General features: G+C 34.5%; 2 protein-coding genes across 3 annotated transcripts; both read right to left on the reverse strand.

Moving 5' to 3' along the window:
• Positions 1 to 288: 288 nt before the first annotated feature.
• Positions 289 to 2855, reverse strand: LOC105157332 (uncharacterized). The gene is made up of 2 exons (XM_011073727.3): positions 1831 to 2855; positions 289 to 822 (listed from the first exon to the last, which is right to left on the reverse strand). Exons 1-2 carry the CDS (start codon positions 2555 to 2557, stop codon positions 575 to 577), a joined length of 975 nt encoding a protein of 324 aa, XP_011072029.1. The 5' UTR covers positions 2558 to 2855; the 3' UTR covers positions 289 to 574.
• Positions 2856 to 5415: 2560 nt separating this feature from the next.
• DPB2 (DNA polymerase epsilon subunit B2) lies at positions 5416 to 13597 on the reverse strand. Of its 2 annotated transcripts, XM_088878988.1 has the most exons (14): positions 13263 to 13597; positions 12979 to 13165; positions 12520 to 12673; positions 12274 to 12406; positions 11805 to 11881; positions 10796 to 10900; positions 10623 to 10703; positions 10384 to 10514; positions 10207 to 10301; positions 10023 to 10122; positions 9631 to 9745; positions 9428 to 9538; positions 9198 to 9334; positions 5416 to 5807 (listed from the first exon to the last, which is right to left on the reverse strand). In XM_088878988.1, exons 1-14 carry the CDS (start codon positions 13423 to 13425, stop codon positions 5801 to 5803), a joined length of 1596 nt encoding a protein of 531 aa, XP_088735114.1. In that variant the 5' UTR covers positions 13426 to 13597; the 3' UTR covers positions 5416 to 5800. The 2 variants fall into 2 exon arrangements, with proteins under 2 accessions (XP_088735114.1, XP_088735115.1); XM_088878989.1 differs by lacking the exon at positions 5416 to 5807 and having other exon boundaries at positions 8874 to 9334; positions 13263 to 13594.
• Between the last annotated feature and the right edge of the window lie 85 nt (positions 13598 to 13682).

Consider the following 13682-nt stretch of genomic DNA (forward strand, 5'->3'; position numbering starts at 1 on the left):
GAAATCTGCCTGTTTGGTGTCTCTGATGTAATAAAAACTTGCTGCATGACATTGTGAAAATATAGACATTTGCACTAAATCACTTCAGCCCCAGTATAGACATTTTCACTTTCAAAGTTCTCTGGCTAATAAAATATTTCATAAAGAAATTAACAGTATTGATGTAACTAGGGAAGTAATTAACAATAGCAATGGCCAATAAATATGCTCAATTTACCCCAGATTAATTGGAGCATTAATCAATTTCCAGTAGTGTTCTCTCTCTAGTTTACCATTACCATATTTTTCTGTGTTTGATTATTAATACAAGAGGAATTATCAGTCGATGATGACATCTTTACTTCATTAATGACCACCTCATTTAACAATATTGGAGTACGTGGGTAGTACATTAATATATGATTAATTACATTTCATCTCTCTCTCACTCTATATGTATATATATATGTGCATACAAAAACATTCTGTTAATGCATGCATGGAATGAAAGATGATACAAATCAATACGAGCGTCATGCATGTATGTATAACTCAGGGTAGCTACGGAAATCTACGTATAGCGAGGGGTCGATAATCAAGAAGAAGCGGCGCCTTCCACTGATAAGAAATCTATAAATGGGAGATGATGATGATGATGATGATGTTGAGAGTTGCTGCTAATTTCAGCTGCTTTCTCATCATCATCATCATCATCATCTTTGTGATGTAATTTGGTTGCATGCAGCTGTTGCAGGTCTGTTACTTCACTTGTAGTAGTGATGGACTCCTTATTCACTTGCAAAAAATCGTAGAACTCCACATTTCCTCCTTTGCTTCTGCTTTCTACATTTCAACAAACCTAAACATTAATTGAATGGAAAACAATCGACAACATGCATGCATTATATACATTTCAATTTCTCATTAACTCTTGTGCATGAAAATTAAGTATATATATATATATATAGCAAATGTCACTATATAATTTATTCAATTTTTTTAATTGGTTAATTGAATTATATAATTAATTAAGATATATAACAAATAGATATTCAGATATGTGCAGCTCAGTAAATTAGTTAAACTATCAAAGTTTTAATTATAAGGACAATAATTGAGTTAGTTATTAACAATCAAGAGTTAGACATACATAATTACATATGTGCATATATATATATACAGTATAATATATATAGTATATATTTTGAAAAATGATTTTAGAATAATATTGAAAATCCAAGATTTAATGAAGAAAATTGGGCAAAATGTTTTTTAGTCCATAAAATAAGGACAGAATTTTTTTTGGTAGCACAATTATGGCAGGTGACGGTTTTAGTCATATAAAACTTACAATCGCATCTTTTTAATCCCAAAATCACAACGCCTTTTTACTCCCAAACAAAGCCTTTTTAGTACCAAAACCACAACATACATGACTCTTTGGAACTAAAATACGTGATTATGAATTTTATGAGATTAAAAGCGACACATGTCATAGTTGTGGTACTAAAAAAAATTATGTTCTTGTTTTATGGGACTAAAAAACCATTTTGCCGAAGAAAATTCTAAAAAATTCCATAGTAATCGAGTTTCCTCCATTTTTCTTTGGCACAAATCTCCGATTCTCAAATAATTAGAAAATCATAAATAGATAGTGATTTTCTTTTGAAAAGTTTCTCCATCTATTAATGTTTTAATTCTTTCATTTTTTTTCCTCTCTTTTTTTCCTATAGAACAAACAAGAAATAAACTAAATAATCCAAAACAAATTAGTGTCTACTACATTCAAATCTTAATTAGACCACACAATTTCAAATGCATGCACAATATATATATGCGCAAATATATTACCTTCATCGTCTATGGACTTGATCATACGATGAAGCACGGGTTTATCTGCAGATTGAACCTGCTTCCATGGTGGCAGCTGGAAATTATAGCTAATTAGGCCACATGATGACTCATCGAATCTGATTTGATCACATGATGACTTAAATTTGTCCAGATTAATTAGATGATGAGGAGGTGTGAAGCTTAAATTCTGATGATCTCCACCACTGCAAACTGCTAAGTGATGAGGCGGCTTGGAGGAGGAGGAGGATTCTTGTTCTTGCTCTTGCTCCATATTATTATTATTAGTATGGCAGTAGTTTGTGATGAATAATAAGGGCGGGTGCGGGTGCGGGTGGTTGTGCGTCCATGTATTGGAATTATTAGTAGAAGCTGATAGTGATTTTGTGGCGTAGAGTTTGGAGGTCTGTCTGCATTTTCTTGCCATGATTACATGCCAGTGGTTCTTGACGGCGTTGTCAGTCCGTCCGGGAAAAAGCCTGGCTATTATAGCCCATCGGTTGCCGTGGATGCGGTGGGAGGCGAGCAGGCGGTCTTCTTCCTCGGGCGTGAAGGGGCTGCGATTGATTCTTGGGTCGAGCTGGTTGAACCATCTGAGCCTGCAACTCTTCCCTGATCTACCCTGAAGCTTCTCAGCTATGGCGTTCCAGTTATGAGCTCCATATCTTTCAACTAATTCCCGCAGCTTCTCATCCTCTGCAGGTCTCCAGTGCCCTCTACTGCACATGGATTCAGAAACCCTAAAAATCCAAGAATCTTGCCTTCTATATATGGATCATCTTCCTACCTGCCTACCTCTCCGCAATCACATTAAACTAAACTCAAAAGGGTCTAATATTAATTGATGAAGAAGGTACGTACGAAGAGGAGATTATATATATATATATAATCACGGATATGAAGGTGGCAAGAAAAGCAGATATATATATATAGAGAGAGAGAGAGAGAGTTAGATAAAGAAGTGTTTTCCGTTAAAAGAGAGGATTTGGATAGAGCAACACCACCCATTGATATATGATGCAACATCTACGCTAATTAACACCCCCCCACATGAACTACTACTAGGCGTGTGTATTATATAAAAATACGTACATATATACAGATGGTGTATCTAAACTCTTCGTCTCTCTACTCTGCAGATGATGGGTTGGTGTGGTGGGGTAAATCAAATGTCCTTCTCATTTCCAAAATTCTAACCTACAAATACAATACCCACTTTCTCTTTCCCTCTTACTTTGCATCCCAATCTATAAATAAATATATTAGGCACAAAAATACTTGTTGTTAATCAATCATTCATATCACCTCTAATACCTCTACTCTAAAATTAATTTGATTTTGATTATTCTACTTACTTAAACAACAACTAATTAACTCTAGTAAACCCTAATTATGTGATTCATCATTGAAATGGGGATTGGGGAGTTACAATAATTTATATAAAATGAGATAAATGAATCCACATCGCCATGAAAAGTTTGGTATTGTTGTTAGAGCTTAACTACTGAAGAAGTAGGCATGAGGAGGCTTGTAAGTGCTTTCCACCACCTAACTCAAAATTGCACTACATTAATCTCTCTAAGTTACGTATCTATAATGCACCATCATAAAATTAATAGAAATCATGTTTCTACTTAAATTCCCAATTTAAATCAAATTAAATAAACAATATATATATATATATATATATGTGTGTGTGATTTTTTCTACCATTAATGAAACTGAATTAAATTATTAATTAGATATTAAATAATTAAAATTAATCTTAAAGTGCATGAATTAGCTAGAAGTGCGATCTTTATATTTGAACTACTCTTGTTATATATAGTTTTACTCATTTATATATATACCCATGCAAACATATATTGTTAAAAATAGTTATATATATTAATATATAAAGCTTAATACGAAGCAATTTTAGTTTTAGTACATATATATATAAATGTGTATGTACCATCCAAATTAATAAGCATGAGAGAACATAAATACATATATTTAAGTTTAAATATATTTTTGGTACTGTATATTGACATTTTGGTATTTTTATTCTTTATTTTTTTAGAATTGCAGAATAATCTTGTAACTTTTTGACATTTCTTGATTTTTATCCTTCCAGTGCTAGATTTTGCAAATTGTCGGAAAAAATCACCGTAATGTTTGGATTCATTTTTTAAGTGCTTTGTTGTGTTTCATGGAGATAGAGAGAGAAAAACAAAGATAAATAAGTGTGTGTTAGAAATAGTATGTATATTTGGATTTGCTTTTTAAGATAATTTAAAATAAGTATTGTATGTTTAATGTTGTGTTTTGGGAGACAAAAATTACTATTCATTGTCAATTCATAGTCAAATCATGTCTTTTTTATATATATTTATATAAATGTATGTGTATATATACGTATGTATTTATGCTAAAACAATTTAAAACACCTAAATAAGGTGTTTTTAAATAATGACAAACATTGAGTATGTTTTGACTCGTCTCAGAGAAAATTTAAAAATAAAAACAAACATAGCGCACATATCCCTCACAATTTGGACATTTTTATCCTTTATCTTTTTAGAGGTTGCAAAAAAAATCCTATAACTTTTTGATATTTCACACTTTTGATCCTTTCGGTGCCGGATTTTGTTTTTTGGTTTTTTCATGAGTAGATGGTTGTTAATTAAATTGATCGTTAAGTCATTAATTAATCATACAAACTAGTTAAAAAGGTAGTTGAAATGAATTAATTACGTATCTAGTGATAAATATATATATATATAATATAATTCTATTGAAGTTAAGGTAAGTATATATATACATAATTAATTAAATAATAAGACTGAATTAATATTCAGTTTATATCCAAATCAGATAAGAATGTTAAGTGTACAAATCAACACCAACCTGCAACGTCTATTGCCCCATTTCACATTTATATAACTTAATTTCACACCACACCAAACCAAACGTCTTTTACTACTTAAATTGCATGCACTTTCTCTCAACTAATTTGCCTTTTCTTATTCATAACAAACTAACTATGTGTATATACATATATATACATATATGACGTCATACATAGAAACCGTACGTTAAACTAGCTATATTTTCACAAGTTTTTCAAACTCAATTCCCAATGATCCATCCATCACAAGTTTTAGCTACACAATATCATCTTTTTGTTTCACTCTTATGCCTCTAACTATACATGCAACAATTATTCATTATGATATTCTTTAACAATAATATTGTAGTTACAAAAATTATTTATTAACATGGCCTCATCATACTTTATAAGCACACCTTGATAAATATATATATATTAGTTAAAACAAAAGAATTAATCAACATTAGACTAATTATAGAGACAGGGCAGGGCATATATGATGATGATAAGTAAATAGTTGGTATGTAGTTGAATTGTCATACCTATCTATACATAACTGCAAGGGAAACTGGTTCTCAACATCGGAAACCTGCTTACAAGAGAAACTACTTTGTTCTTGACCGTTGGCCTACCATTCTTCTCCCTTTTTCTTTTTTATTTATTTCAATTACCTTATAACTACTAATATATGTATTCTTGTAATTAGGTCATGTGTACACACAAAACTTCACTTCCTTCCTCATATATATACAATAATATCGACATCTTACTTTATAACGTCAACATATTAGCTAACTACCCTACTTCAACAGGACAACACGCTCAATAAACTAATATAACCTAATACAGCCTGCAACATAAACAGGCCTTGGATGAGATGATGGAGCAGTGTTATTTCAACAATACAATTCATCTACAATACTAGATGTGCTAAACCAATTAAGCTGATCAAAAAATATATTCATGATTTGCTGCAAGATCGAGCATCGTATTTGAGATTAGTATGTCTAAGTTCATACAATCTTCCAAGTGGAAGATCATGCCGACTGTCCACCAGCTTTACCTACTACACTTCTGCCCATCAGTAAACAAAATTCTTCATCTTCTGCAGTAAATGATAGCAAATATCATTTATTCAACTCACACACACACTATTCCCCAAATATGATCAAAATGTTTAATAACATTTCTGCACTCCACATGAACAATTTATTTCTGCATGTGCCAAAAAAAAAGCATAATGCAAACTTCTGACTCATTCCACTAGACTCTACCTCTACATCTCAACTGATTTTGACTCGTTATCACCACCAATTGGCATACATGATTTCTGAGTCAAGAAGTTATCAGAACTTCCCAACTGCAACACCACATGAAAACTAACAGCCAAACCATTCTAACGAGAAATCTAAGTTTTCTAAGGAACAATATAAGAGCACAACTATCTGACCTAACAGCCTATACTACAGCCACCAAATGCTGCTTATAACTTTACTATACAGTATTCCTGTTTCACGGAAAGCTTGTATTGGCAATAATATCATCAATACTTGTATATGCATCATTTCCTTCATTACGGTGTAAATATCACAATAGCTACTTTTTTTAAGAGGATATTAATAAACAGATAAACCGATTAATTAAAATGTAACAAAAGATATATCCTTTGAGTACAACTTACTTTTTGGGCTTATGGGTTAGTAGGTAGAAGACAAGGATGTAACAATGTCCTTATTTGCATTTTGGATACAATACATTGCAGTTTAACTACTACCTCTGATGGAGTATAACACCTTCCCTTTGCTGCTTACCTATTCATAAATTTCTGCATTTGGATGGAGAACAAAATATACTCTGCAGTTTCCTAACAACTATTTTCTTGCAGTCATACCAAAGGCAAAGTACAATAATATAGCGGACGTTTAATAACCAACACTACAAATAAATCATCTACAGTAGCTTTGCTAATAAGAAACCTTTTATCTGAAGATTAGAAAGTAGAATGACAAAGGCAATGAAAATAAATGCACTAACGCATTTGGCTGTTATTGTTGCCGTGTGCAGAATGTCTTTGACATTTATCGTATAGGATAATGAGTGGAAAAATGCACACAAAGCCATAACTTTCGGCTAAAGTGTTGAATATCACTACTATCTTACAAGTCCATGATGATTGTTACATTTTGTGGGGGCATTTGAAAAATGACTGATATTTAGTAGTTTTTTCATCCTAACAACTTTAGCACACACAAAAATTAGAATGAAACATGATTCTTCAACACTACTCAATAAGAAAGGCCACTAACAGAAAGAAAGGTCTGCTCTCCAATCAAAATGCTCCATACCAGAGTTTGATGGCGGCACATTTCACGCCACATAATTTTCCACAAAGGAACTAGAAAATCCAGTGCTCTCCTGATCTCAGCTTTTATTGCAGTCAAACATTAAATGATAATGCTCAACAGAATATGATATGATGCAACTAAACCACTTATGAGATACTTTAAAAGAGAAACGTGGAAAATAAAGGAAATGCACGGTTGAAATATGAAAGCATAATCTCAATTATATATATTCTCCTGTTTCATATACAGTTCAATTTGAGAAGCCTTTTCCTTAAATCAATATTAATGGAAATTTGTTACCTCACCAATTAAAAGAAACTTCTAACCTAGAACTTCACGTTTTAACCTCATCAGGTTCAGATCATTCAAGCACTAATCAGATATAACAGAAGAAAATCCCACATTAAGCTGAACGCTTAATGTTCATTTTCAGTAGGTAGATGACAGTATTATCCTAACTATCAAATATTACCAAAATTTTAACATAAACAATTTTGGACAGGGAAGACCAAGGCATATACTCTGTCCATCGAGTTTTTTGAGAACCCAACACCAGGCGGTCCAGGCCTCCACGACTGCAGTGTAACCTAGACTTAAAATTTAAATTAGTTGAGTTATATAATCCCAGTAGTCATCGAACTTTCAAACATTGTGTTCCCCCCAACCTCCCCGCCCCCGATTTTTATCCGTCATTGTTACCTTAAGTCTCCTTAGGAATCTTTTGCTATAAGTCTTGCCCTTTAGTGCTGCTTAAGAGCCTGGCTTTGCTTTCAGTTCAATTTTTCTTTGTCTGCTGAGACAGATTTGCTTGCTCCTGTAGCAGGTGTTCAGTCCAAAGCTTGGCAATAACTTAATGTGGTGCTTTGAATTCATTTTTGTTAAAACTCTTATTTGCCTGTATGCCTGAAGAGTCCAAATTAAACTTGAACATTTCTTAGCTATGACACCAATATTGGCACTTTTTTGGTTAATATTTCTCAATCTTTATTTTTGAAGTAGGAAATTATGTTATGTATATTTTTTTTGTCTGGTTATTTATTGTGTTTGTTAGCATAGTCCCCTTCTTGTGTTACTTTAAAATTTCACCCTCAAGAGACGGTAGCTAGGATGAGGGCTTGATCTTGAATTATAATATAAATCAAGATATTATTGAGATCAAATGAGAAATAAGGTTGAATTAGTGGCAGTTCATATAGGTGAAAGTTCCTCTATATATCCCTCAAAAAATCTTGTCCAGGACTCCATCCACTGGAAATAGAAAATGAGAAGCTCTGCTAGGAATTTGCAAAGGGTTTCACTGTTTAAGTAATCAGAACTCAGGTGACACTTCTATATCTGTTTCAAGCTGAACTCTGCAAGTTGTTGATCTTAACTGCAGTCTTATCTAATTTGAATAATGTGGTTCACCTAGATTCTAGCCATTGACACACCTATATTATCCATAATTTCTTTAATAAGTCTTCTGCATTCTGATACTGATTCCTAACTACCACAATATGTAAGTCAACTTCATCATGTCTAGTAAACCTCATCAAAGCTATCTTCAGCTTTCATAGTTCATTTTTTAAGTCTGCCCAATTTCTGAACTATTATCACTTTCTGTTTCTGAAGTTGTATTAATGGCTTTTGCTTTATAAAATTAAGCTTTCTGTTATGCGGAGTTTTCTGCCAAAACCACATATTCCGATCAACAAATCTGAAATATGATAAAACGAAGACGAGAATGAAAGTGAACCCCAAAGATAATCATTAGCAAAGTGCAAACTAGCCATGTATCGTATTAACAAATTGAGAATTTGCATAGGAAGCAACTCAAAAAGTATATGTAACAAACAAAATGGAGCAGATTTTGCACTAATTCTCCTGTTCCCAAGAGTCAAAACATATCCATAAAGTTAGATTAGGCATAACCACTCTTTATATTACATAGAGAATATGTAGAAATTAGGATACTACTTAGAAAGTATATCTGCACAAAATTTTCAGACAAAATAATACAACATAATTCTCACTAGTCAAAGCATTATGACTAAAATCATTGCTTACATAGCTGGTAGTTAGACTTTCCAAGAGGCAGATCCCCAAGCTAGGTAAGAATGGTCATTTGAGAAAACCAATCAACGTATTTAATCTTTGGTGTGTGTACTTACACGGCTGATAGTTCAACCTCCTGAGAGCAAGGTCGATATGCCACGAAAGTGAAGTCATTTGAGAAGGAACCAGGATTAAAGCATGTAATTCCAGTGTACTTGAATGCCTTTTGTTCACTTCTATCCCCCAAGACTATCTGCATAGTAATTGACAACAAAAACACAAAGCTTTTAAGCCAATTTACATCAGTTTGAATTTAAGAAAAGTTATAATTAAGAAAAGGAAATACTGTATGTGGAGTTGGATAGATGTGAAGACAGTGATCAAAGTTCCAGATGATGGGCTGTACGCTCAAAGGCAAAGGGCACAGATGGCTTTGATGTGTTATAGTGGCAACAAGCTGCAGAAAAGAAAATGATCAGCAAGTATATATCAAGGACAATAATATCAGCCAGTTCACACTGGAATAAGGGTGTAGAAGAACAGACTCACATGCTCAAAAGGATCACTTGTTTCTTCAGTTGAGGGAGGCATCAGACATGATCTGCGCATTCTGTAAAGCATATCTTCACGGAAAAACACAATTTCTTGGGTATAAAATTTGATCCTGGTGTAAGCACGAAAGAGTTTATCTCAGTTTAGAAAAAATAAAACATAGTGATGAAGTATGGCATTACAGCAACTGCAGCCATCAATAATCAATGTTGAAATTCATAAAGAAAGCAGCTGAACTAGTCAAGTGCCTCAGCCTCCTTGTGACCATAAGATAAAATAGCCACCACAATTCAGAGTAAGAAATGAATTGTAGTGAAATGATATCGGACGCCCTCCTAAATACTGACTTGTACATCTATAATTTTTCTGAGAAGTATTCAGAAAAAAACCTGCAAGGATTACTTGAGAACACTGCATTTGGGATGTGACTTTGAAGCTCCTCAGTTATGTATTTTGGCAGTGAGCATCTGGGCAGCACATTTGAAGGCCCTGAAAACCAAAAGTAGTTTCCTGTTGACGCATGATAAATGGACAAACATATCAAGAAAACCCGAAAATAATTACTAAAATCACCTATATCATCAGGACCAGGAATAAAAAGAAATCTGCTATGTTCTTTAAGACGTTGATGAGCTGCAATCATTTTTCCTAGCTTCCCAAACTGTAATCTGCATACAACACTTGTCCACTGTTACTCTCACTCACTCCATCAACGATATAACAACAAGAACATAAAAGAGAGTTTCTCACCTGAGGGTTGAGTAAGAATTAAAAGAAAGGTTGCATGGATGAGAACAGAAGTTTCCCATGAAAACAAACAGAGAAGGAACCACGCTCTCATTCTCATAACCACTGAGGATGGTCTCAAGTTTTTCCATAGTCTTCTCTAAGGATAGGAGACTGAAGCAATTAGTAACCATATTCATAAGACAAGAAGAGAGAATGCGAAAAATAATTAGATAATGAGTGACAGCTTCGGGAGTGATTACCTCCTCATCATCCAACCAGACATCAGAGAGTATAATAAACATGTCATTCACTGCGCCTCTTTCCAGCTCTGCAAGTCTAATCTGTAGAAAGCGTTAGGGTATATATGATCACATGTTACTTTGCGAACTAGAGAAACATTTATTTCCAATCAGTAAAGACTATCAAAGGATACGGTCTCTTCTTTTGTAAGTGAACCACCACCAAAGAAATCAATTCCTGCAAACATTGTGACAGACTTTTCTCGGTCCTCCAGTGGAGGAAATCCACACGTTTTCACCTGCAGATCAATTTGCCACCAACTCTTACTGGTCTAAACAAGATTCAGATATCAGCTGAAAAAATACCGGCAAAGCATTAAAATGATCAAGCAGCCTGGTCAAAGCATTTCTATTTCCAGGCACAAAGTACATGCACCGACAATTCAAGACTGGACTTAGAGACTACAGTATGCAATGACCAAGCATTTCTTTTTCTCAGTATGCACTGAAATTCATATACATGAATCGACGGGAATGTAACACAGAAAAAATTGATTGGCCCTACTATAGCAGCAAAATCAAATTAAATATACATAGCATAAGATGCACAAGTATTACCTAATGGAATAGCTTAGTCTTTTAATTACGTTGGACACACAGTCCGTGATTCTAAGTAAAGATGTCAAGAAAATAGCCCAGGGCAGATATGGAGAAAATAAAACTCCAAGCAGACTAGTCACAAACAACTTTTCCATTGCGTAAGGCCTTTCGTTTTACAACAGGTCAATAAGACTTCAGTATACAAATCTAAAGAACCAGTGATGCAACACCAGAAAAGTTCCCAATTCCTGATATAAATTAGTCGATAACATGGGGGCTGGGGGGAACAAAAATCAACATATTAAACTATAGAAGAACATACATTTCTTAGAGTAGACACAGAACAGTAATGCACGGACTACAAATTGAGCAAGTGTCAGGAACCTCACAATGACCAGATATGCAACTCTTTCTTTGTGTAGTATAGCACAGTGTAGTGTTGTACTACAAACCTTCTAGATTAAGGGGAGAAAACATCATTGCAGAATAGATTAAAAAAAAAAAAGACAAAGTAATTTCATCACCCAGTGATGCAGACTGTCATTTGAGCCCTCCAAAGGCATTTCATCATCAAAATGTTCCAAAGCAAAGCAAAAGACAAACCTGAAAGATACCATCCAAGAGCATCTCGCCTTCTGCTAAGACTATTGTATTTTCTGCAAAGAACCCTGTTGTTATTCTGTAGTTTATGTTAAAGAAACTTCAGATGTAGACATTCACATGTGAGTCATTCAACATCTAACACCAATTTTTCCCCAATTTCATCATATGCCTATATGCTGATGATGAGGATTCTCTAGGCATAATGCATGAAGAAACAAAGGAAATGACCCTTTCTCTAGACATTAACTACGCTAACTTTTGCTAGGAATTTAGACCCCTGACAAATATAAAGGAAGCATAGCTTCATACAACAGGGTGTATGGTTTTCAAGAATTACTTACCGACATAGATAAGCAACCAAACGTAACAGAAACTAGAATAAGGTTATCCCTGAATCATCTCGTAGACCACTCAAATTCACCAGAAGCGAATACAGAGAATTCGAGCTGTATTGGTATAATAAAGGATATTGCATTAGATAAATCAACTTCGACAGCTGCAGTTAAGTCTTCCAAGTAGAAATGACCATCCTCCAGCTGAGATATAAGACCCATCACCCACCGCTTTCCTGTCTGACCAACCAGAGATTGAATTGGGGATATCTGGAAAACGAAAGAAGATATTCATTCTCAAAAAATAAGTCTTGCTAAGTCTGTGTTTTGTGTTTCATAGAAGATGAATACAGGAATGCAGGATGATGAGAGGCTAGGGGTACCTGGCAGCTGCCGTAATCAGATATATCACTATCAAAAACAGGCTTGGAAAAATGGGGATCACGAGAGAGCCTTTGAGACAACATGAGAAACCTGTCCCTGTATAAAGTGGCCTTGGCAGAAGCATCACCATGAATTGGAAGCTTCCCTGTGTATCTGCACAAGTTTAATTAATCCTTAACTATCTTCTACAAGAGTAAAATGTTAAACACACTTTATACATACGTCATGAACCATTGATAAGCTTTGGTTTCTCTAAACAGGTGAGCACGTATACCATTAAATTACCTAAACCATTTGCTTCTTATAATAAATGGAAAAGGCAAGTAAAATACGGAGAAAATCTAATTCTTCAACAAAGTACCAGCTTTTAGGATTGAACTTTAAAACCCCTCCTTATCAAGGGGAAAATCCTTTTAGAAACTCAGAGTTAAGACGAACACAAAGAGTTAATAACATACTTGTGAAACAATTTCTTGATTGGATCATATCTAAATTTCGGAAAATCAAAGGCATCAATTATCCTCAAAGCAGAAGCAGACGAGCCAGAACCACTACTCGTTGGACTCTCCTCAACTGCAGCCTCAGCTTCCAGCAAAAGACTGACCACTTTGTGCACCGGCTCCTTATCCAGTATCGAGGATTTCACTAAAACAAAAGAAGATAACAACGTCACCAGCGAAAATTACTCACAAACCCCGATTCCAAAAACAAAAATAAAGCAATAAAATGTTCATAAGCATACGTGAAAGGTGGTGGAGCTCATCAAGGAGGAGTTCAATTGCTTCATCTTCTGCTTCAGGGAAGCGGCTTAGAAAACCGAGGATTTCGGATAGGGCTTCGATTTTGAGCGTATAACCCCTCATTTTGAATTTCCTCTGAACTTTATTTCTCATTGCACTGCTCATCTTTTCCACTGTAGTTACCTCCCTGATCTGAATCTGACAATTTGGAGAAGAGAGTGTGAGTGTGTGTAGTGTGTGAAGATGTAGGCTTTGGCGGCAACGAGCTATCTTCTTACTCAGATCTGAATTCTGTGGTACGAAAATGGCGGGAAATGATTCTTTCTTGGGCTTGACCTGTTTGGTCCTTTTGGGCTTCGGTAAATATATGTCATATGTGGGCCTAATTGGACGCATATGGAGTGGATATGATGGTACAAGTT

The sequence above is a fragment of the Sesamum indicum genome, linkage group LG3 (assembly GCF_026168435.1).
Source record: "Sesamum indicum cultivar Baizhima isolate 11 linkage group LG3, ASM2616843v1, whole genome shotgun sequence".
Taxonomy (NCBI): domain Eukaryota; kingdom Viridiplantae; phylum Streptophyta; class Magnoliopsida; order Lamiales; family Pedaliaceae; genus Sesamum; species Sesamum indicum.

What these genes read in the sequence shown, in the direction of transcription:
- LOC105157332 (XM_011073727.3), bottom strand. Translation starts at nt 2,557, where the DNA reads ATGTGCAGTAGAGGGCACTGGAGACCTGCAGAGGATGAGAAGCTGCGG. An exon ending in CAAGTCCATAGACGATGAAG is followed by an intron (nt 823 to 1,830) that starts GTAATATATTTG and finishes GTTGAAATGTAG; the next exon opens with AAAGCAGAAGCAAAGGAGGA.
- DPB2 (XM_088878988.1), bottom strand. Translation starts at nt 13,425, where the DNA reads ATGAGCAGTGCAATGAGAAATAAAGTTCAGAGGAAATTCAAAATGAGG. An exon ending in CTGATTACGGCAGCTGCCAG is followed by an intron (nt 12,407 to 12,519) that starts GTACCCCTAGCC and finishes TTCGTTTTCCAG; the next exon opens with ATATCCCCAATTCAATCTCT. An exon ending in CAAGTGATCCTTTTGAGCAT is followed by an intron (nt 9,539 to 9,630) that starts GTGAGTCTGTTC and finishes TCTTTTCTGCAG; the next exon opens with CTTGTTGCCACTATAACACA.